This window comes from Peromyscus californicus, unplaced genomic scaffold (genome assembly GCF_007827085.1).
Source record: "Peromyscus californicus insignis strain IS unplaced genomic scaffold, ASM782708v3 Scaffold_15__1_contigs__length_86483966, whole genome shotgun sequence".
In the NCBI taxonomy this organism is placed as follows: Eukaryota; Metazoa; Chordata; class Mammalia; order Rodentia; family Cricetidae; genus Peromyscus; species Peromyscus californicus.
In genome coordinates, this window is record NW_026294447.1 from 76,828,244 (window position 1) to 76,853,498 (window position 25,255).

At 42.2% G+C, this 25,255-nt stretch overlaps 1 protein-coding gene across 20 annotated transcripts in view; it reads right to left on the bottom strand.

Moving 5' to 3' along the window:
* Positions 1 to 18,734: 18,734 nt before the first annotated feature.
* Positions 18,735 to 25,255, bottom strand: part of Gphn (gephyrin) — a 416,329-nt gene continuing 409,808 nt past the window's right edge. For all 20 annotated transcript variants that reach the window (XM_052739502.1, XM_052739504.1, XM_052739503.1 and 17 more), the window contains 3 exons: positions 23,114 to 23,217; positions 20,738 to 20,834; positions 18,735 to 19,724 (listed from right to left, as the gene is read on the bottom strand). In XM_052739502.1, coding sequence (XP_052595462.1) covers positions 19,591 to 19,724; positions 20,738 to 20,834; positions 23,114 to 23,217 — 335 coding nt within the window. In that variant the 3' untranslated portion in view covers positions 18,735 to 19,590. The remainder of the gene's footprint in view (positions 19,725 to 20,737; positions 20,835 to 23,113; positions 23,218 to 25,255) is intronic.

Here is a 25,255-nt window from a genome sequence, read left to right on the forward strand (position 1 = left end):
AGGGTGGGGAGGAAGGTAAGGAGACTTTTCAACACATGCCTTCTGTCCCAAACCATTATTTTCTACCTTTCCAATTAATTACTCATGGAGGGATCTCATGTCCTTTTGTGAAAGGATATCAAAACTGCATTAAACACCTTATACATGACTGAGCCTTAGCTTTTGTTAGGGAGGAAAATGGGATAGCTATCTAATCAATGACAGTTCACTCCCTGCTACATAACTCAGGCTCTCCTTCTCTGAAGACACTTCAACAGAAAACACTGATTCCATGCCACTGATTTCATCTTTTGTCTATCAAAAATGATTGTAGGAAGGGAAGGAACAGAATCCCAAAATTTGTGTACATATATTCAAGAGATTATTCTTTCTACTTAAACATGTTTTCTGTAAAGAATATATGCAAAAGGCCAAAAGCTAAAAGATACTAACCTTCACTGATCATTAAGGAAATGTCAGTCACAACTACAGTCATTCCTCAGAAACCCCCTTCCTTCAGAGTCTGAGAAGAGTGGTACATCCTAAGCATGCCTCAGTGCACTTCCTGTCAGGGCTGTGCCTCTCATAAGCACACAGCCCTGGGCATGGCAAGCTGTGCAATTCCATTTCTTAGCACAGTTTTCTCTGTCAGGCTTTCTACTGTTAGCAACGCAGTGGCTCCCTTTGTAGTTTCTTAAAATTTGTTCACAGAGAGGATAAAGTCAGTCAAGATGAGCAAGAGAGTGAAGAGATTGAACGACTGAGATAGCCCATCGAAGTTAACTACTGAGATACAGCCCCAGCACAGCAGTCCATAGAAGCCAAACTGTGAAAACAGTGAGGTTCTCAAAAAAGTAGATCCATAAAAGAAAACAAAAGCAAAGACAACCACCATCTTCCCTTAAAATAGAGATGGCGAGAAATAATCATTTAAAAATTAGTGCACCTATGGGGTAAGCAATAAAGATTTTGCATGCGCTATCTCATTTAATTATTTAATTTGGACTACACTCAGAGACCACACAGCTAAGGCTTAGAAAGGGAAAGTAACTTGGCCATCATACACAGTTTGTACCTGATAGACTAGGATTCAGACCCTCATATCTTGACTAGAGGATCACATGGCTGTTGCCCAAGTCACCCCTGTCCTTATGTGCTTGGAAATCGAGGTGTGGGGGCTGGCGAGAGTGAGAGAGCTTAGGTTAATGGGAGGAACGGAGAACAGGAGCACAGATCACAGAAAACGTCATCTCTTTTCCCTCCTGTTCCCTTCTCTTTCTAAACAATTTGGTCCTGATGCATTGGTGGGAGACAGAGAGGTCAGAAAGGAGGTGGGGATGCACCCCGAATAAAGTCCAAGGAAGGCAGAAGAGTTTCCTTTGCTCATGTCACCACCTGTCAGCTCAGGCTCTCATATCACTTCCCGTGTCTCCAATCTGGAGAGGTGGTCAGGGTTGTGGTGAGAGTGGCAAAAGGCATGGCAACCTGAGTTTCCGCCTCAGAACCCACGTGGTCGGAGAGAACCAACTCCTACTAGTTGTCCTCTGCCTTCCACAAACATAAATAAATAGGATAAAAATTTAAACTTTTATCATTGAATCACATGGAATCTCCAGGAGAAAGGAAGAACAGAGCTTGTAGAGAGTAGTAGGTAGAAGAGGAAGTGGAGAGACCTGGTCAAGGAAAGGAAAGTCCAAGAGCAATGTGACTGTGCAACTGTCCATGGTCTCATCTGTAAGGACCATCAAACCTTACCTCAAGGGCAAGCCACAATCCTGTGTTGGAAATGAAGTTTGGAACTTGCTGTGTGATGTTCTGTATGTTAAATGTATTGCTCTGATTGGTTAATAAATAAAACACTGATTGGCCAGGAGCCAGGCAGGAAGTATAGGTGGGACAAGGAGAGAGGAGAATTCTGGGAACAGGAAGGCTGAGTCAGAGAGAAGCTGCCAGCTGCCATGATGAGAAGCAGATGTTAAGATACCAGTAAGCCACGAGCCATGTGGCAACTTATAGACTAATAGAATGGGTTAATTTAATATGTAAGAACTAGGTAACAAGGAGCCTGCTGTGGCCATACAGTTTGTAAGCAATATAATAAGTCTCTGTGTGTTTACTTGGTTGGGTCTAAGCAGCTGCGGATTGGCGGGTGAGAGAGATTTGTCCTGACTGTGGGCCAGGCAGGACTGGAGAAAACTCCAGCTACAGGAACTCACTTCAGTTTGAACTTCTTCCTTTTCATGATGAAGCTTTTGTCAAAGAAACAAATACAGAAAGTAAGATATTATACAGAGGAAGCTAATTTCATTTCTATACCTTCTATTTCATATGTTGAGGTCTAAGCTTTAGAGTCTTTTAACTACGCCAGATGGGTTTTTATGGTTTGGATGTTTCGTGCCCTCAATGGGATCATGTGTTACAGACTTAAAGATTGGACCATGAGAGCTTCAGTGTAATCGACGGTTAATCTGCCAGTGGATTTATAATTTGATGGCATCACTGTGAAGTGGGGGCAACTTTCAGAAGCTGGGCCGACTACATGGAATAGATCCCAGGGGATGTGTTAGGGAGCTGTAGCTTGTCCTGGGGGTCTTCCTCTTTTTCTTTCTTGTTCTCTTTTTCCTTCTCCAACCACCATGAAAGGTGAGCATCTTTGCTCCATTCTGCTACCCTGTCTGGGTGTCATCAGAATGGGCTGTTGGAATCCAGTTGCTGCTGCTGTTCCTCATTCACCTTGGTCACTGCATGTGTAAGCATATGTATTATATGCTTATGTATGTGTGAGAAGGTATGCACATGTAACAGGGTTTCTCACTAAAGGTGGAGCTCATTGATTCAGCTATACCATCTGGCCAGCAAGCGTTAGAATCTTCCTGTCTGGCTCCCTGGCTCTGGGATTACCGGTACATGCCACTGGACCTGGCTTTTTACATGTGCTCTGGGGATCTGAACTCAGGTCTTCATGCTTATGTGTAAAGTACTTTACTTTACTTCCCAGCTTCCTCATCATGGTCTTATGTGATTGGAACCCAAACTAATAATTGGTCTGAAACTGCTTCTATGGCCAAGGAAGCTATAAGGTAAAGGAAGTAATACAGATTATGCTACTTAGATTGTACTTAACTGCTGTAGGCGGTCTTTTCTTTCTTGCCTGCCAGTTTCCAAATAACTGACACAGAGACTCAATATTAATTATACTCAGCCCAAAGCTCAGGCTTATTACTAACTAATTCTTACAACTTAAATTAACCTATTTATATTAACCTATATATTGCCACCTGGCTCATGGCTTTACCTGTCTTCCAGTATGTCTTGCTTCCTCTGCATCTCCTGGCGACTCCTCTGATTCTACCTTTCTTCTTTCCAGCATGCTCTCTGCCCCCAAACCCCTGCCTAGCTATGGGCCAGTCAGCTTTTTATTAACAATGAGAGCAATACATTTTCACTTTGTACAGAAGGATTATTCCACAGAAAACTGCTATTGAAATTTGTTCCTATGGTTACTTGAAGCTTTTTATTTATACCTTCTGTTAAGATTAAGAAAGCCCAATATGAAAGTATCAGAACTTATATCAGAGACTTGGAAGGTCTCAGAATGAGGTGGCTCATCTGTTAAAGATGCCGATGGCCTGAGTTGATTCCTGCGACCCACATGGTGGAAGGAGAGAATTGACACCCACAAGTTACCTTCTGACCCCTACATGCACTCCATGGCAGGTGTGTATGCACACACACACACACACACACACACACACACCCCACATTAAATAAATAAAACATTTTAAATGTGTAGATGATAGCACAGAAGAGCTACACATAGATTCAGGGCAGGAAAATTCAAAGTAAGCATTGGGTTGTATAAGTACCATTTTTCTTCTTTTTTTTAGTGGCTCATAGTACTTTATAATATCTTAGACTTCAGGAAATAAAGCACTCAATTCTTGCTCATTCAGAGCTGGATGACAGAGTACACATCTTTGAAACAAAACCACTCCAAGAAAGTGAAAACATCACTTGTTAGAGGTTATGTCTTATGTTTGCAGATACTTGCTAATCAGTAGATGCCACATTGCCGCTAGGATCAGGAATGTCCCTTCCCAGTGTGGTCACTGTGGCCTCTATGATACCCTTAATGTAAGAACAGAGGCTGTGTAGATGGCTCGATGGGGAAGTGTCCTTGCTATCCAATCCTAGCTGCTGTGTAAAAAGCTGGCCATGCGGTGCATACTTATAACCTCAGTGTTGGAGTCAGAGACAGGAAGATTTCCAGAGCTTGCTGGCTAGCCAGCCTAGCAAGCTTCTGGTTCAGTGAGAAATCCTGCCTTAAATGACAAGGCTGATAGAAATAGAGGAAGACACCTCACTTTCCCTCTAACCTCTGTGTGCATACATACACATAGGCATAGGCACCCATCCACCATGTGCATCACACACACACACACACACACACACACACACACACACACACACACCCCTAAAGTCAAAATGAAAAGTTATTTAAAAACAATCCCACTTGAGGGACGGGTATATCTAGAACTCAGGCCATAGAGAAAGAAGAGAGGAGAGGAGGGGAGGATGGGGAGGCAGCCACGAGTGAGTCTTGCCCTCCTTCATCTTTCTTGAGTCTTCAAACAAAAGGGAGGTCAGCTAAAGAGCAGAAAATGTGCCAGCCTCTTTTATCGTCTTTGATGTGAAGTGTTTTTGTTTTTGTTTTTGTTTTTTTTTTTGGTGTAAGTTTGTGCTGAAATTACTTTGACACTTTTAGGTTAGTTTATTGAACTTTGAGTAGATTTTTAAAATTTTATTTTATTCTAGTTTGTTTTTGTTTTGTTTTGCTTTTTCAAGACAGGGTGTCTCTGTGTAACAATCCTGGCTGTCCTGGATCTCACTCTGTAGATCAGACTGTTCTCGAACTCACAGAGATCTGCCTGCATCTGCCTTTCAAGTGCTGGGATTAAAGGCATGTGCCACTACCACCTGGCTTATTCTTAATTAAAATGTAATTTTAATTTCTTCCTTCTCCTCCCTCTAACCCTTCCCATGTCCCCCCACTCTCTCTCAAATTAGTGTCCTCTTTTTCTTTATTATTGTTACATGAATATGAAATACAAAATATGAATAAATATATAACTGCAACCCGTTCAGTTCATTTAGTGTTGCTTGTATGTATATGTCTAGGGCTGACCACATGGTACTGGATAACCAATTAGGGAGCTCATCTCTGGGGAAGACTATGTCTCCATTTCTCAGCAGTCATTAATTGCCTGTAGCTCTTCGTGTAGGGGTGGGGCTCCATGAGATTTCCCACAACCAGATTGTCATGTCCACTAGTATTGTCATAGTCTAGGTCTTGTTTAGAAAAACAAGATTTCATGGGTGTGGCTTCCCCGTCATTTCCAGAAGACATGATCTCATAGCTGCTAGGACATGGCAGATTTCCTGGTCTTCTGGTTCTTATATTCTTTCTACTCCCTCTTCCATGATGTTCCCTGAACATTAGGTGTAAGGGTTATGTTGTAGATGTATCAGTTGAGGTGGGGATGGGCACCCCATGACCAGTTGTACTCTCCATTTTGACCAGTTGTGGTTTTCTGCACTGGTCTCCATTCTGCTGAAAAAAAGCAACTTCTTGGATGAGTAAGAGCTACACTGATCTGTGGCTGTAAGGATAGGCATTTACAATGCAGTTCAGACTTACACTCACTTGGGAGAGTGGCAGCAGGTTCTTGAAGATCCACAACTTCACTAGCCCCGGGGAATGTGCTATGTTTCCAGTACCAGCCATGAGTTCCTTCCTGTTGATCAGGCCTTAAAGTCCAATTAGACAGCTGTTGATTTCCACCTAGACATTAGTGCCACTATGGCACCTTTAGGGCTAGCTTGCCATGCTGGTCATTGTTGTGGCTCCTAGGCATCACAACTGTGTAATACTATTGATTGTTTTCCTCCCTTGGAAGCTTATATATCTAGCACCTTCTGGCACTATGAAGGCTCGTCCTGGGGAGTGGGGGCTATTGGGTCAGGTCCAGCTCGAATCCTTGGAGTCCTGTATCCAAAAGTGCTTGGTGTGTTCAGCAATAGGGACTCACCTTCAACTTTTGGGAGGCAACCACAGGCAACAGCAATAGTCTATATCATTTTAGGAGAACCTTGGATTCCCCATCAACTGGTAAGGAGGTTATCATACCCAGTACTGGGGTTTTTGTTAGTCCATAGATCTTCTGGGGGTGCATTATCATCATGTATGACATGGCTTCATTTAATACACACACACACACACACACACACACACACACACACACACACTCCACACTTCCTCATGTATTGTAGATATTTTTAGGTAAATATGACTCCCTATGTTATTTTCAAACATCCCTAGTATTTTTAATACATTTAAAAATTTAGATTTCATATATATGAGTGTTTTGCCTACATGTATGCATATGCACCATGTGCATGTCTGATGCCTATAAAAGTCAGAAGAAGGCATTGGATTGATCTGCTGGAACTGGGGTTGTGAGGCACAATGTGAGTCCTGGCAGCTGAACCCAGGTCCTCTGCAAGAACAGTAAGAGCTCTTAACTACCAAGTCTCCAGCTAATATTTTGACTAGTGTTATTGCTAACTGTGATTTGATATTATTTGCAGCCTGGATTCTCCAACCTTTCCAGTATTTCTAATAAGATGATGGAGGATGGTCTGCAAAGGCAACTTTGGCCCCCTCCCCATGTGAAAACTTCAATGGTTCATTAAACCACTAAATTGATTATTTACTAGGCTTACTCACAATACCTGAAGATGTAGCGAGATTTTGGCCTCTAGTTTTACAAACAGGTCATTAATTACACGTATATATTAAAATTTCCCCATAACATTAAGTATTAAAAAGTGGCTAGGCAGGAAGTGTAGGCGGGACAAGGAGGAGAATAAAGCTGGGAAGTGGAAGGCTGAGTCAGAGAGACACTGCCAGCCGCCACGATGCAAACAGCATGTGAAGATGCCGGTAAGCCACGAGCCATGTGGCAAGGTATAGATTAATGGAAATGGATTAATTTAAGCTGTAAGAACAGTTAGCAAGAAGCCTGCCACGACCATATAGCTTGTAACCAATATAAGTCTCTGTGTTTACGTGGTCGGGTCTGAGCGGCTGTGGGACTGACAGGAGATAGAGATTTGTCCTGACTGTGGGCCAGGCAGGAAAACTCTAGCTACAAGTTACCAATCACAGTGTGGAGCTGTTTGGAGCATCATAATCTCTTTTAAGATGTTCCCAACATAATGGTGCCTTATGGTTAAATTGGTCACTAATAAGTTATTTTCTCTTAAAGGGAAGCCGATGGGTTCAGGGTACCACTCATGGGAGTGGTACCCTGACAGCTCAGGCATAGCCCTTTTCAAGGGCTATTGATTTTGGTGGTTCAAAATCATTTTGTTTTGTAGTTGGATGTGGTAGTGCAATCCTAGCAATACTGAGATGGATGCAGAAGGAACATGACCTGGTCAGCCTGGACTACAGGGAGACTTTGCTAAAACAACCAAAACCCTTCAGAGCAGTTCTAGTTTGTGTGGGATTAAATGTTAATGCGGCTTTGTTTTCAAGTTTGATTTTATTTTGTTGTTGTTGTTGAGGTATGGTCTCACTCCACTGCTAATCTCCTGAACTGATTAATGTATATATAATGTAACTCTAATGTATTTATGTTAGTAATGTGTACCTAAAACAGAAGCAGAGGTCATCGTGGTGCTTCATGGATGTGCAGACACATTTGTTCTTCTAGAGTTGTGTCTACTGTGGGGGGTGGTGCACGCCTGTAACCCCAGCACTTGGAAGGTGAGGCAGGAGATTCAGGAATGTAATGTCATTCTCAACCACATAACACGTTTGAGGTCAGTCAGGACTACACAAAACTGTCTCAAAAAACCCTAACTCCAACCAAAACCAAAACACAACATAGTTGTACATTTTCTGAATTATAGTTTATATTTTTCCAACAATTTATGGCTTTTCCTAATGTCCTGAGCATTGCATTAAACAGGCAAGAAAGAGGGCAGTATTGAAGGCCAGGACTTCTGCAGCACTGTGGCATTGTGAAGTCCCTAGCTCCTGTCATTAGCAGATCCTCTGCATGAGTGCTTCTCACCCTTCTTAACGCTGCAACCCTTTAATACAGTTCCTCATGTTGTGGGGACCCCAATCATATAATTATTTTTGTTGCTACTTCTAACTGTAATTTTGCTACTGTTAGGAGTTGTAATGTAAGTATTTTTGGAGATAGAGGATTGGCAGAGGGGTCATGACCCACAGGTTGAGAACCACTGCGCTACAGTCTTTGCTGTTTCTTTTCTGGTGCTTCCCCCCTCACATTTCTGTTTTCCAGTCTTGGTTGACTGGAGATTCCTTCAGAAGCTCGGTTCATCAGGCTGTACTTTTCTACAGAACTGCAGTATAATTTCCAGCTGAAAAGCATTGTTGGAAATGTTTAGTAAGAATGTTTCCATGTTAAATCCAATCACAGGCCAGAAGCCACTGCCAGGCATGTATCTGGGGCGACAGTGTGTCTTGGCATCAGCCAGGATGGAGCTGCTTCAGCTCTGTGGTACAGGGGTTCACTGTCGAGGGTGACCAAGCCCAGAAGGCTAAGGACAGCATGAGCATGGGTGTGTTCATGCTGTGCTGATGCTGTTTTCCTAGGAGTAAATGCAATCAGCTGGAACATTTGGAAATGTGGCAGCGTGGGTGTAAATGGAACAGTGCAGAGTGGGTGTGAGAGGCTTAGGAATCAGTGTGGAAGTGTGTTTTGGTTGGGTTTTCTGACTGCCTAATACAGGAAGATGCACATACATATTTAATGTCTGTGAACACTCTATACTCACCATTTCCAATGTGATCTTTTCCTTCCATTATTCTTCAAACATAGCAAAGTTGAAAGAATTCTATAGACCTGACATGCACATTCTCCTGTGATCTTTTTCTTTTATTGTATTATTTCTTGTATTTAGTTACACAATAGCTTTTAAATTGTAGCCTTTGTCTATCACTCATTAAAACTGCTCTTGATGATACCTGATGGCCTGGGACTCTTGACTGTCCCAATCCAGCCTCCTGGGTAGCTGGGACCAGATGTGTGCATCAGCAAACTCAGCCTCTGTCGTCTTTAACGCCCTACTAGGCGTATTTTTAGGCCATGCCCATCACTGTTTTAGTTTGTGATTTTGTTTGTAGCTCTGAGAAGTTCTGACTGCGGTGGCCTCTTCCTTCTCTGTGGTACTTCCCCCTCAGCTTTTCAGCTTTGAACATCAGACCCTGTATTCTGGATTTCCTCTTCCACTCGAATAATTACAAGTGAATCTTCTAATGAATTTATTCTATTCTCAGTCACCAATGGAAGAAAATTGGAATGGTGATTTAGATACTCATTTTTTTTTTTTTTTTTTCTGGAGCTGAGGACCGAACCCAGGGCCTCGCGCTTGCTAGGCAAGTGCCCAACCCCTTAGATACTCAAATTTAAAAGCAACCCAGAGAGCATGCTTTCATTTCAAATTTAAACTGTCAGTGAGGGTTGTGTGTGTTCAGTGTGTATGCAAGTGCATGTGCAAGTGTATACACACACACGCGCGCGTGCGTGTATGTGTGTGTGTGTGTGTGTGTGTGTGCATGTGTAGGCCAATTTTCAGATGCCATCTACTTTTTTGTGGGACAAAGTCTCTCATTGGCTCAGAACTTGCTAAGAAGGTGAGGCTGCTGGCCAGTGAGCCCCAGGGTTCCACTCATCTCCATCTTCTTAGTACTAGGGTTATAAACAGGCACTGCTGCATCCAGCTTAGTAAGATGTGGGCTCTAGGGATTGAACTCTGCTTCTACTGTATTAACTAAGCTATCTACACAGGCCCGGTGAGATTAATTTTAAGTCAAAGAAGTTCAGTCACCAACTATTAGGTCTCTTAAGGTTTTTTTTTTTTTTAAATGTTCTAGGTAGGGAACAAAAAAAATAAAGCCAGGGGAAGGAGGAAGCTGGGAAGAAAGACCCCCAAGCCTCCCATAGCCAGCATCAATCAGACTATCCATTCCCCTCATCCTCAGGCTCACATCCAGGCTGCTGTAACCAACACACACTTACGGAGAAGCAAGGCTGAAATAGGTCACTGGAGATCTCCTGGGTGTCGAACAGGAGGATTGTTTCCAAATAGCACGTCTCCGCTTCTCTTTTCACATTTCTTTAACAGAAGGTGTTGCTGTGTACTGGACAGCCAACTAAGCATTTGGTGAAAGGCTGCCTGGCATTGTTCTACTACTCCTGCATCACAATGTGCTGACATAGCTCTGAAGTAAGAAGGGAAGGAGCAGCTGAAAGATGAGGATTGGTGCCGGCATTCCTGAGAAGCCCAGACTTGTGGGTGGAAGTTCTGGGGCTTTTTAGAGGTGAAAAGCCATCTTGATGATGGTGGGGCTGGAAAAGATATAATAAAAATGGAAAAGACATCATTTGTCATTCAGTTGATAATGTATCATTCAGTTGCCCTATATTATGGTTTTCAGAAGCCTCAAAGGTATTTGGAGCCTCTGTGAAAAAAAAAGCTTCAAGTTGTGCATGGTGGCTCATACCTGTAATTCCAGTACTTATGAGGCAGAAGCAGGAGGATTGTAAGGAGTTTGAAGTAAGCCTAGGCTACACAGTAATTTTGAAGCCAGCCTGTACTATAGCCTGAGATCCTATCTAAAAAACAAAATAAAACAAAAACAATATAAACCAAACCAAAACCAAACTATTAAACAAACAAACAAAACAAAACAACTCCCATCCACACCAAAGCAAAACCAAGAAACAAGAAACTCCCAAGTGTCAAACAAAGGTAACATTCCTACAGGGCAACAGTGCTGAGGACCAGCTGAGGACCAGCTGAGGACCAGGTGTACAGCCTCACTATATTGCCTTTGCATCTCCATCTGCTGTATTCTGGACACATGCTAAGTGGGCATTCGGTAACTGTTGGGTGAATGGGTAAGTAATATCAATAAACACACACCATCCCCTCTGTCTTGAGAACATGGCAGAGTTGCTTGTCCTTGCCCTCTGTGTTGGGAGGTCCTCTGCATTCCATCATACTTTCATGTGTCTTGGTACCTTCTTTCCTGTTAGTGAGGATGATGAAGCACACAGAGGGATGCTAGCTGAGGACAGGCTAAGAGAGGAGCCACTACCTGGATGAATTAATTTCACTTGGGTCCCTATGTTCTATGTTTGAGATTCAAATGCTTGATTTTGGCAGGGTCCAAAAAGTATTTTGGTTTCTCAGAATAAACATGAAGTGTCTGTGTGATGCTATGATGAGAACCGTAACAGGCCCTGGAGACCAGGTGTGGATGTGTTGGCATCAGGAAGCCTCTCCAGAAGCAGAGGTGAAGACCATGCTCAGTTAGAATGTGTGAGGGCACAGGCTCTGGGAGCAGGGATTGCATCTGACTAGGAGTTTCCAGAAAAGAGCAGACCCTGTGGAGGCCCAAGCAGGTGCCCTGTTATTTTTGCCTTGGATGTTCTGTTGCATTTTTTTTTTTTAATGCTGAGTGCCATTTTCAGATGGATAATTTTTTTTCAGTAGGCTCTTGCTATGGAGTCCAGGTGGGCCTCACACTTGCAGCAGTTTGTTGCCTTGGCCTCCAGAGTGCTAGGATTACATGAATGTGCTACCATGCCTGACTCCGACGGACACATTTCTCCTCCATTCATAGCTCTAGTATGCCATCCATCCCTCACATAGCATGTTTATTTCATGATCACCACTTACCAACGATCCTGTTCAGGAAACATTTTGCATATATCTGATTTCTTCATTGTTGATGGCATTAATTTTGAAGCAGCTGGATGAAATCCTTTGGTATTACTTTAATGATTTTTGAGGTTAAAATATATCAAGATAAAACTGTGGATTAATGGTATGATTTGAATATTTACCTTTAGATATGACAGTTTTAACATGCACAAAGCATATGCACCTGGTCAAAGGAAGATGCGCAACCTGTCGGTTCTCTGCCTTTGCCCTTCATAAGATGGGCCTCTGCATGGGGTCTTCTCAACTGTGTTCTAAGCTTGGAATAGGGAAATTTCTTCCTATGTTCTGATGCTGGCTCCTGGTGAAGCTGTACAATGTTAGTTCTGTTGGTCAGTTTAGTGTTGAGCACCTGCTGCTGAAGGCGCCAACTGAGGCTGGGATACAAGATGAACAGAATCTGCCCTGAAAGAACTTACCATCAAGAGTGGCATGTGAGCCTTCAGGCCCGGGGAAGGGCTTGGACCTGCCTCTACTGACTGTACCAGGCTCTGCTGACTCCCCATGGGAGGCCTTACCTTCTTGTAGGAGGGAATGGAGGGTGGGTGGGTGGGGGAAGGCTGGTAGGAGGAGGGAAGAGGGAATCTGTGATTGGTTTGTAAAATGAAAAATAAAATTTCTTAAGAAATTAAAAAAAAAAGTGGCATGTGAACAGATTGATTCAATGGTGCCTGAAGGACTCTGGGAACATGGGTGAGGGGCACTTTGTTCAGTGTGATGCTTTAGGGATGTTTCCTGGAAGAGGTAATGCCTAAGCTAGAGCTGGCTTATTTCATTTAGCTTTTCCTGTTTTCTTTTTCTGTGGTGCAAGAGAGGCAACCTTGTGCATGGTAGACAAGTGCTCTGCCACTGAGCCACACTTCTAATCCCCACGAGAAATATTGAAAGAGTAATCAGTCTGGACAAAGAGAGAAGGCATCAGATGACTTGGATTTGAGGGAGCAACTGCTTACAAAATAGTCTGGTGTGTCAGAGAAAAAAACTGAAGTTGAGGAAGTGTTGTGGAGGGCTTTGAACGCTCTGGCCCCTGGGACCATCAGCTGTAGAGGTTTTCCTGTAAGGAAGTCTGTATAGGGAGATTTACAGTCTGGTTTGGCCACACCAATAGCAATGTAAAAGAAAGATTTGAGGAGAGCTGTTCCGCAAGCTGAGAACAAGGTGCTGGTGGAGGTAAAGAAAAGGAGGGGGCTAATTTGGGAACTGTGAGTAGAGTCAGAATTTGATGACTCACTGCATGTGTGGGGCTGAGAAAGCAGCAAGATGACTCAAGTTTGGACTCTGCAATTCTGGCTTCAATCCTGACTTTAACTAGGGAACAGAATACGAGGAGAGGACCAGGTATGGGAAACAGATGCACTGTTGGCAATAACCTTTGTCTAATATGATGCCTTGCATTCAGCTGGTGTTTACCTGACAGGCAGTGTCCTCAGGTGCCTTGGTTTTACATGCTGCAGGCAGGAGATGGATTGAGTACTAAGCCCCAAGCTTCGAACTGTGGTGGCAGTCAGCCTCATGTGGTGCTGGCTGTATTTCAGAATGCCCACCCCCCCCCACCCCCGCCCGTCCCTCTTGCATTGAGGGCTTCTTTCCTGAACTTGCATTCCTTTTCTCCTTTCTTGTCTGAAATGCTCCTCCCCCACCTGCTCACGTGGGGCTTATTTTCATGTTTCAGAAATAAGCTCAAATGTCACCTGTTTGGGGAATTGTCTGTCATTAGGTGAATAAGGCCCTGTCAGCTCCACATCTGCTTTGGCTGCTGCCCCCGTGGTGTGATGGAGCTCTCTCCAGCTGTCTTTGTCACAATAGGTGGCATTAGACGAGAAGGAACTTGGGAATTGGGAGGAGGGAGAAGGGACTTGTGTCTGTCCGTGTCGCCATGACAACGCCAACAGACTGTACTATTTGATATTTTATTTATTCTAACTTCTTGCACTCTCTAAATCTGCAGCTATGGGGGGTTCTCTCCCTGGAGTACCGAGCCCCGAAAGAGTCTAAAGTCGGAGTTTCTAGACCTGATCCCTTAAGCTCTCTAGAAGCTACCCCTAGCCCTAGTGTTTGTGGTTGTTTACTCTTGCCATTAGCCCTGATGTCTGCTTCTTTTGTGCCTTCCCAGGTCACCAACATCCAGTTTTTTGCTCTCCTTATGTCTCCTTGTGTATTACCAACTGATTTCTGCCTTTCATCAAAGGTCTGCATCTTGACTGCACAACAGAACCTGATTTAGGACTACACCCACTCTTTTAACCAACCACGGCCTTATCTATACTTTTTTCCTGTCTCAACCTTTGCCTTTGTTACTGGTTATCAGGAAGGTCTCATTAATCCTCAGATCCTTGGTGCCTACCATGGTGCCTGTCATCTTGTATGAACTTAGTTGATGTTTCTTAAATGAACTGGATTATTATAAAAGATTACATACATGAGCCAGGTGTGGTTGGCAAACATTTGTAATCCTAGTGCTCAGAGGCAGAAGCAGGAGGATTACTGCAAGCCTGAGGCTAGCCTGGTTTAATACTAAGTTCCCAACCAGTCAGTGCTACATAGTAAGACTGTGTTTTAAAAACAAATGGACAGAGATGGGCGGTGGTGGCCTCTAATCCCAGCACTCAGGAGACAGAGGCAGGCGGATCTCAGTGAGTTCGAGGTCAGCCTGGTCTACAGAACGAGTTTCAGGACAGGCTCCAAAGCTTGACACAGAAAAACCGTCTTGAAACAACAAAACAAATGGACAAAACAAAAACAAAGAAAAAGGCCAGAATTGAGCAATCCTTTTAATCTTTCAGCTTTAGGCTAATTTATCAGAGGACTCTGTAGCAATGTGATTCTCTCCAGAGTCAAGTACAGGACTTACTGAATGAAAAAGAGAAGTAAAAAGGAAAGGAAAGGACATGACTGCTCTGAGGTATGGAGGAGAAAGATTAGAGAGTGTTGGTAGAGGCAGGGACATCTGGGAGAGTCCAGAGTGGACAGGACCAGGCTTAGTTGTGCCATGCGGGGAGAAGGGGAGGGGAAGGGAGACGGGATAGCAGGGGACTAGGTGCTATAGCCAGGAGGCCCAAAGGTACAACATGTCTGGATTATATAGGGAAGAGTAGCCTAGTCCCCTAGACTGGAGATTTTAGGGTAGGGCAGGGTATGCTAGCCAGGAGGACCCTGTAACAGGTAGGGACTGAGGGATAGCCTGAAGGACCTGTTGGCTAGGTCTGCTTTGATATGTTAAATGGGCACCTCAGACATTTGTCCCAGGTTTGAAACCTAACACTTACTTCTAAGTGTATTAGAATACAGTTATTTTGTTTAGTTCTGGAATGGTCATCAATAGACTAACAGGGCAGTCTGCTTTGATTCTGTGTGGACATGCACCTCTACTTTCTATAACTCAGGGTGATAATGCTTACCTTGGTAATGTTTCTTGAAGATCACGAGTTGGTAACTGGTTAGAGCTGCAAAGTTTGTTTGTTAGCCAAGCATTTTAAAAATGGAAGTCATCCAAAGAATCCACTTGCAACATCACTTAACATTTACTTGGAAAACAATCTGTTTATGTTCTATTTTTCGTTGTGTGATATGGTTTACAAAACCAAAGTACAGAGCCCCCAAGTCTGGTTAACTTCTGTACAGCTATAAGAATCTGAAAGTAGCCGGGCGGTGGTAGCGCACACCTTTAATCCCAGCACTCGGGAGGCAGAGGCAGGAGGATCTCTGTGAGTTCGAGGCCAGCCTGGTCTACAAAGTGAGTTCCAGGAAAGGCGTAAAACTACAAAGAAACCCTGTCTCGAAAAACCAAAAAAAAAAAAAAAAAAAAAAAAAAGAATCTGAAAGTATTGTCTAGTATTTTACTAAAGTTTAGATTACCAAGACAAAGAAAACTTGAATATAATGTATATGTGTAACTCTTAGATAGTTTTGGCAAAATAAATGTGAATAGATTGACACCGACCAATAGATTAAGCAGATTAAAGTAGAACCATTTCATTACTGGACAACTTCCAGACTTCCCTGCAGCCAGTTCAAATGTCTTGTCTTCCTCATTTTCTAACTCTCAAAGAAAAATGGCTTTCTTCTCCAGTTTGATTTGGCTACTAGGGTCCTTAAACTCAGCCTTTCCTTCATTTCCCTCCTCCATTTAGAAATCTGCTACATTTTTTTTTTTTAATTTGTAGTCTTTTTTTTAAAAGATTTATTTATTTATTATGTATACAGTGCTCTGCTTGCAGGAATCCCTGCAGGCCAGAAGAGGGCGCCAGATCTCATTACAGATGGTTGTGAGCCACCATGTGGTTGCTGGGAATTGAACTCAGGACCTCTGGAAGAGCAGCCAGTGCTCTTAACCGCTGAGCCATCTCTCCAGCCTTGCTACATTTTTATTAGCTGTTTTTCTTTACTTCCACAGTGTCATTAGTTTGAAGTAGCATGTCTTCTCACATATAGGTTCCAAAGCATTTATATTCAATTTCTGTTTTTTAATGACTGTTATTTTCAATGTCACTATTGAAATTCTGCTCTTACAGCTCATAAGTGACTGCCTAGTTAATAAGTATTCTCTTTTTTTTTCAATTTCATTCATATTCTTGGGACTTCATTTTTGTTCCTTCTCTCTCCTTGAGATTCTCTGTCTTGGGTTGAGATGTTGTGTTCCTGTCTCTATCTTCTACAAATATTTTTCATTCCAGTCTTCCTCCAATACCCTGAGTCCCTGTCCACTTGGCTTGTTAATTCACCCTCATGGGTCATTTATGTGAATGAGTTCCTAAGTTGTATCCAGCCTGTACGTTTTTGAACTCCTAACCAGAACTTCTAAATGCTCCTCCACAAAATGTATTTTTCTGATTTTCTCATTAGTTGTCTAGTATTTTCTGAGTGAAGACATGGGCTCCTTTCTCCTTTCTCTGGCTTCCTCTCCAGAACTTGTATCAGTTATCAATCCTTCCCACGGTTCTCTCCAGCAGGGAGTTCACCTGTCCCTTTTCCTTATCAGCCCCTGTCCAGCACAGCCTCATCTCATCCAAGCTTGTGTCTTCTACTTCCCTCTAGTTTAACCAGATCTTCTTGTAGCTTCCAGAACATTCATCCTAAATGTGCAGCTCTGATCATACGTCCTTGATCAAGATTCTTTAATAGTTCTATCCCTAGAGTAAATCCAGATGCCTTCACTTGGTATTCAAGAACCTTACATTCTCAGTCTTACCCATGCTACTCCCCTGCTTGCCCCAATCTTTCAGCAACCCATTTCTATAGGACTCAAGCCATGGCTGCAGCTTTGCACCTTGTTCTTTTAGGTGCTAGCTGTGTGACTATGGTCACATTTCTGCCCTGGTTTCTCTATCTGTAATAGGAATCACAGGGGTGTTGTGAAAATAAACAGGAAGTGCTTTGAACAATGCCTGGCATACAATAAGTGCGACTTAATGTCTCGCTGCACCTGCTTACTAAGGCCTACACATGTGGGCCTCCATATGCCCTAAATCCTAAGGACTGGGACTAAGAGGGAGCTCGGGAGCTCTTTAACTAATACGGTATTGAGGTATTTGTCAGTTTCACACTCTGTCATACATTACGAAAGATACAATATAGTTCCATGTCCAGCTTTTGTTTTCTCCCTGGTGGAGTACAGGGGCAGCTACTTCATTTTATTCATTTCTGTGAGTAGTAGTATGGTATATTTTGGACCTCCACACATAGTAGGTGCTTATTTCTTAAATGAATGTAAAGAACTGTGTTTTCATTGGACCTCTATTAACTCTTTTCTTCAGCTGTACATACAGAAGAAAAACAATAGAACATTTCACTTTAACCTCCCAATATCAAATGTCATTAAAAGTACAAGCTTTGCCATTGTGATGTGTTACTTTGTTTCTTAGTATGTTTTACTAAGCATACTCTAGAACATAGTGTCTTCCTATTAACATCATTTGAAAAATACCTTGAAGTTCTTGTTAAAAGAAACATGCTGCAGGGCAGTGGTGGTGCACACCTTTAATCCCAGCACTCAGGAGGCAGAGGCAGGTGGATCTCTGAGTTCGAGGCCAGCCTGGTCTACAGAGTGAGTTCCAGGACAGGCTCCAAAGCTACACAGTGAAACTCTGCCTCGGAACCCCACCCCCACCCCCCGCAAAAAAAAAAAAAAGTAAAAAAAGAAGAAAAAGGAAAAAAAAAACATCCTCGCCAGGCGGTGATGGTGCACGCCTTTAATCCAGCACTTGGAGGCAGAGGCAGGCTGATCTCTGAGTTTGAGACCAGCCTGGTCTATAGAGCAACTTCTAGGCCAGCCAGGGCTACACAGAGAAACCCTGTCTCAAAAAACCAAACCCAACCAAACCAACCAACCAAAAACAAAAAAGGGGAGCCATCCTAGAGAGTGTTTCAAAGGGCACCAAACTGCCACATTTCTATTTTCTTTCAAACATGATTTAAAAATGTCTAATGTCAGCTATGGCGACACACACCCTCAATCCCATCATTTGGGTGGCAGAGGCAGATGAATCTTGTTCCACGACAACCAGGGCTATATAGTGAGACCCTGCCTCAAGAAACAAAACACCAAAATTCTAGGCACTCATCTGAAGTTTTGATTCATAACTTATTTTTTCCCTTCTCTTCAAAGAACTGTACATATCCAGAGTTGGTACGTAAGAGAAGAATATTTTTTCTAAGTACTAAAACATCTTTCCTTTAGCTGTGTGTACTGTTTATCCAGCCATTGCCAGGAAACCTGAGGACGGGCAGTTCTCTTCCTTACTGACAGTATTTTCTTAAACACCACAGCAGGAGACATGTTGCATCAGCCCACAGTTTAACTCTCCCACACTGAGAGAGTTAATTCTCCCACAGGCTATGGTAAGTATTCTTTTACTGAGGCAGAGTTCTGTCAGGGTAGAGTAACAATCTTCCCTTTCTAAATAACAAGGCCAGCACAATACATTTTTAAATAATGATCAAGGATTTTTTTTTTATTCATTAAGTTTTAGTATCATTACAGAAAATGTTATGGTACAGAGTTGTTTAACATTATTTTGTTTTTGCTCTTGATTTCCACTTGAATGCTGGTAACACTAATATCTGTACAAGATCAGTCTTTGATTTTATTTTTGTTCTGTACAATTTTAAATGTGTTGGTTAAAAAGGCTGTCAGCACTTAAGGAAGCATTTTCCCCCCAGTTTGTTTGTTCAAATAAAAGGTATCCAGTTACTGCCTGCGAGTACTGTGCCATGAGGCTGCTAGGGTGAGAACTTCCCTGGGTGCTCGGCAGGGATGGTTCTTGCGGCAGGGCGGGGCCTCCACGCAGTCACTCCTCTTTTGGCACGGTGCACATAAACACGAGATACATGATAAAGAACAAGCCAAAGCTCTCTGTAAAGCAGTTGTGAAGCATACTAAGAAGGGAAATCCAAGTGTTGCCTACACTAGTATAAAGAAGCAGACAGCCTTGATTAAGAGCATAAGTAGTTGTATTTAAAGATGAGGAAAACACAAGTTCTGCAGGCACCTACCGCTGTCTACTAAAAGCTATCGCTATCAGACCTAGCATTGAACACACAAAGCAATTGGCAAGAAAGGAAAATTTTGCTTTGATATAATCAGAATAGAGTTGTCTGTTAAGATTTATTCTTAGGTGTGTTTTTTTCTTTAAAAGGTATTTAAATTCATTTGAAATATAGTTCAAGATGTTGACTATACAGATCAACTTTTATCCAGATCAGAAAAACTAGCTGTGCCGTTGCATATTACAGGATACAGTCAATGATATGTGGACATGCATCAAAGCTTTCTCCTGTTGGTGAACATCATAGCCGTCCAATGACCATGACATCGACCACCTCGCCCTTGTGGAGTTCCACGTACTGCTCTGTCTTTGGAGGTAGCATCAATAATCCATTGGCACTGCGCATGCTCATCAGACGGCTGCTCATCTGATTACCTGGAATGAAATACTCTCATTACTGCAGCACAGGCATCAGGAAGTGCATGTGGAGAGGCCAGCAAATGGAGTGCAGGGCTCCAAGGAGAGAGATGATGAGTCTTCCCAGTACCTTTCCAGGTGAAATGTATGTCCTAGATCCTTCACCTTCTCATCAAAACTTTAAAAACAAGTATTAGATATTTTTTAAAGAATAAAATAGTACCTTATAGCCATTCAAAATGCCACAGAAATTCTCACTTCAGGGTAAATTTGTATTTGTATAAAAATAAATCCTTTTAGAAACTTAAGGATAGCAATAATAGCAGCTACCATTTAGGTGCTTCATGGACATTTTATGAACTCTCTTATTTAACTCTTGCAAGATGCAAAAGGTCTGAGGTACAGTGCCTAGGGTCTTGCTAACTCGGCTGGTGGCCACCGTGCATGCAGAACTCTGTGATGATGAAGGCTCCTGAACTGAGTCACTGGTAGTGGATGTTTGCAGTTGACACAGGGTCTTTTGTGGAGCTGGACCAAAACTTGGGCAAAATATGGCTAGAAAACTTGGGGAAAAGGTTTAAAGTTGAGAGCTTTATACTTCAGAGCTAGAACTCTGAATTATTGACACGACTTTATCCTTAAAATCTACCAGTATCTAGGGCATAATAGGGTCCATAAAGATCATCTTATACATTTGGCTCTCTTCTCACATTTCAGGGTAACACAGCTACTGTGCTCTCCTTTCCTACCCACCAGTCATGTTCAGAGGGCTGCTTGAACTAATAGATCAAAATCTGTAATTCTATTTGTATATTTCAAATATTTATCTAGAAAATATGGCTCAATGAAATAAGGAAACATTGTTTAAGAACAACTTATTTAATCTAACCTTTCAAAAAAAGAAGTACACAACAATTATTCATTTCATTATCGCCAAAGAAAAGACAAGATTGACAGAGTTGTTATTGTGGTTTGTTTTTCAGAATGAGTGCACAGGGACCTCTGTGGGTGTGCAGGTATGAATGACTGACCTGTACTCTGGGCCCAGGGCAGTGGTTCTTGGTGATGCCAAGTCAGTATACACCGGTGGTATTCTGGGCGAGGGTCCAGCTTTACATCACACGACAACTACAGCATAAAGAGGCAAAGAGATTTAACCTGGTCACCTAATCAGTTGTCAGAGCTTCAAAGAAATAGTGAGCCTGGACAGATAATGTCCTTGTCAGTCTACTATTTGTCATTTCTATCTTGTTTTAATGCAGAAGTCCAGAGGTTGACTGCTATGTAAAGAAGAAAGAATGCTAAGAAGCCAGTGTTCATAATGGGGCAAAAGACAGAAGAAAAAAGTAAGGTCTATTGTTATGGGTTATAATGATCCTGGACCTATGAAATGAGAAACTGAAGTAATATCTCAATATTGAAAGGAAAGGAGGTAGATTTAACAAACTAATTCAGTATTCATCCATCCATCAATATCATTGTAGATTTCATATGTGCTAGGCATTATTCACCTACCCACTTAGAGAACTATTTTCAACATACAAGGAAGAGGCTTTTTCATATTGCTTATATTTTTTTTTTGCTGGTAGCATAGCTTCCTATTTCTCCTAAATTATTCTGTGCTTCACTCTTAGTTTCTCTCTGTGAGTGTTCTCCAATTTTAAGGAAGAGTTGGTAGACGTTAAAATGAAATAAATGTAAGAATTCCTAAGAGCTCTGCAGTGTTGGATAAGCCATGTATCTCTTAGAACAACGTGGATTTTTCCTGCTTCCTCAGTTTAGCAAGAGTGAAAAAGTAAATTCTCCATTACTGGGTTGGCTGTGTGAGTCTGTTAGGACTTTGACTTTTTGATCTGACCATAATTCTTTTTCATTCATGCTAGCCTCCCTTCCTGTTCTCCTTTCTCCCTTCCTCTCCCTCCATCTCTCTGTTTCTTCCTTTGCTAACAATTCTAAGAGTATCTCCTTGTGATTACTGAAAGGAAGCTCCATTTGGGGGTAGGGGTGATTTGACACACAGGACACTATGCCTGGCTAGTTGATTTTAAATGATATTTTAGGGAAACAAGATGCTCTTATCTTCTTTCATTCACAAATCCCCAGTAATAAAAGTACCAGTGTTAAGACTGCTGATAGTCTAGATTTTAAAAAATGTTTTTATTTTATGTATATGTGTCCATGTGCACACGCAAGTGCCACAGGGTACAACAGGGGTCAGAGGACAACTTTTAGGAAGTCAGTTTTCTCCCTCCACCATGTGGGTCCCAGGGATTGAACTCAGGTTTCAGGATTGGCAGCAGGTGCCCTTACCTGCTGAGCTATCTTGCCAGTTGTCTTAGATGTTTTTATACTATGTATCCTGAATAATATTTTATTACTATTTCCTCTTCTGTGTTTTATTTTTTTTATTTCATGCACATTCATGTTTTGTCTGTGTGAAGGTATTGGATCCCTTGAAACTGGAGGTACAGGCAGTTATGAGCTGCTATGTGGGTGCTGGGAATCGAACCTGGGTTCTTTGGAAAACAGCCATTGTTCTTAAACAATGAGCCATCTCTCCAGCACCTCTTCTATGTTTTATATTCTTGTGGTCAACTAAGCATAGAACTGTGTCATATGTAAGTTACTTTAAAACTTCTGAAAAGTAATAGCTTGGTTCTATAGGTTACGATGTCAAGAAAGTCATTTGTTAGTAATACAGAAAATGTATAATTGTTGAGTGGTAAGTTAAATCAATAGTGTGGGTAGAGAAAGGACTCTTATTGTAGTATATAGCCCGGCCTGACTAATGCTTCTCCTCCTGAAAGGCCAGTCTTTTAGTCCTTTGATTGCGCTTTTTGAATTTTTTGAAGAGCAACTACATACCAACAAGCAGGTTAACTCCTGTCCTCTCTGAACTTCACTGGGGAGGCGATCTTACCTCTTACTCCACACAGTCGAGTGTGTGGTGCAGGCTGTTTTCTGTTTGCTGGTTCGTTCTTAGGACCCACTAGACATTTGAAGACTTGCTCTCTGGATTCTTTTAAGTACTTTTAAACTTTAAGACACTTTATTTTTTTTTATGTGTATATCTGTATGCCATGTATGTATACTGCCTGAGGAGAAGGCCAGAAGAGGGCATCAGATCCCCTGGGACTGGAGTAACAGACAGTTGTGAGCTGCCATGTGGGTGCTGGGAATTGTACCTAGGTCCTCTGGTAGAGCAGCCAGTACATTTGACGTCTGAGCTGTCTCTCTTTATGTTGGAGGGAAATAAAAGTAAATCTTCCCTTCTACTTTCCATCACAAAGGAAAGAATATTAATACATTTATGAGAAAACAAACATAAAATTCTAGGCATCTATTTTGGGCAGTTAGTAATTGTTATCAAGCTTCCATTTTGGTTTCTGGTCATTAGGAAACATTACCCTGGCTTTGATGATGGTTGGCCGAGGATCCAAGATACCCTGCATCTTTCTCAGTGCAGGTACAACAAAGAGGTTGCAGGTGACCACAGCTGATACAGGATTTCCTGAAAGTCAACCAAATAGTTATTTATATTACACCACATAAAGATTCATCAGATAATTATATCTGTCTATACAGTCAGGTATGATAGAACGTGATATAAGTGACTGACCATTAGTCTACTTATGAACCACTCTGAATCCAACAGAAGGACAGAACAGAGGGGCAGTTAACCACATGCTACAGTGTGTAAGAACTGAACCTTTTGGTCATCCATGAAAATACACAGAGGTTTGATACTCAGCTTTTAGATACCATTTCTGCTTTCCTGAGAGCCTTGTACTGAAAACCATTGCTAACCTTAGTGTGTGTGTGAGTATGTGAGTGTGTGTGTATGTGTGTGTGTGTGTGTGTGTGTGTGTGTGTGTGTTTGTGTGTATGTGTGTATACAGTTGTGGGTGGAGAGGTAGACACTGAACCCTGGGCTGCTTGTGTGTAAGGCACACATACTCTCACACTGAGTACCAACTAACTCAATTTTCATAAGTTTAAAAATTTTAATATATAATTCTTGTTATTTTTAAGCATTTCTACTATAGAAATGATACAAATAAAATATAGATATGAAATTTTATCTTTATACAGACACATCTTTAAATTTAAAATAGAGCACCAAATGACTCAAGCTGTAAAAGACTTGAAGATGAGTAAGATTATGGTGTGAACTGCAACTTCAGCTCCCACTAGGAAGCTCTATGCTCAGTGGATCTGAGGAACAGGGCCTTGGCGATTAAAGCTTAGGGGTGTGGGACTGGGCCCTCACGTAGTAGAGCTGGTGTCCTTGTAGAAAGCGGAAGAGGCAGCACAAGAACGCATGTCAGAGGCAAGGCCGTGGGACTCTGAAGGCAGCTGACTGCAAGCAGAGAGAAGGCACCAGAGACCAGCACTGCTGCCACCTTCCGTTTTGGATTTCTGGGCCTTAGAACTGTGAGGAAATCATTCCCATCTTTAAACTGTCCATCCTGGGGTGCACCTACGGCAGCGGAGCAGCTGGAGCAGACTGTGACGAACATCAAGTTCTTTAAAGTTATCTGGAGAATTTCAGAAATGTAGCTTTCCTCTCCAGGAGAAATCAATCTAGATAGGCTTTGTACTTCAAAGGGAAGGTGGTGGCTATGTTAAAAAAAAAATCACAGCACTACAAAGAAGAGATTCCTATGGTTTATGTGGTACCCTTAACTAACGCTCAAGCTGTACTCAAAGCCGGACAACTTTGACAAGCACCAAATGTTGTTTTGTTTTGATACAGTCTTGCCCTGGGATTTAAGGTAAACTCAGCCTTCCAGGTGCGGGGATTACAGTTGTGCACCACCAACCCTTATGAATCTGACTAAACTCATCCACAAAACTTCATGTTTCTCTTTAGCAAGGAGGCTGTGATTCTTCAGGCCCATTCTAGTTCTAAAATCCTATTTTTATTATACGATTGTATGCGATGATGTGGGTTGGTATTGGCAGTGGGGAACCAGCTGTCTTATTTTAGGTTCCTCCTGTCCTCAAGTGCTGCTAATTCTGTCCTCAAAGTGAGAGACAAGGGCCAAACTATCCAATTACCTGATTAAACCACACCTTCAATTCTCTTGTAGCAGCAGCTAAGAAGAGATTGTTTATCCTCTATCCACATATTTACACTGCACACAGAGTGGGATGGATGGTGACATTTCATGCATGCGTTTGATGTGATGTTCTCCCTCTCACTGCTCTCTCCTCTCCCTCCCTCCCCATTCCTGTTGTTCCCCTTCGTCTTGAAAAACAACTTTCTTCTTCTTTAAAGTCTTTTATTTATTTATTTATTTATTTATTTATTTATTTATTTATTTTGGTTTTTCGAGACAGGGTTTCTCTGTGTAGCTTTGCGCCTTTCCTGGAACTCACTTGGTAGCCCAGACTGGCCTCGAACTCACAGAGATCCACCTGGCTCTGCCTCCCGAGTGCTGGGATTAAAGGCGTGCGCCACCACCGCCCGGCTATTTTTTAAATCTAGATTCTGCACAGAGAAAATATATATTTGTCTCTCAGAATCAGGCTTATTTTACTTATCA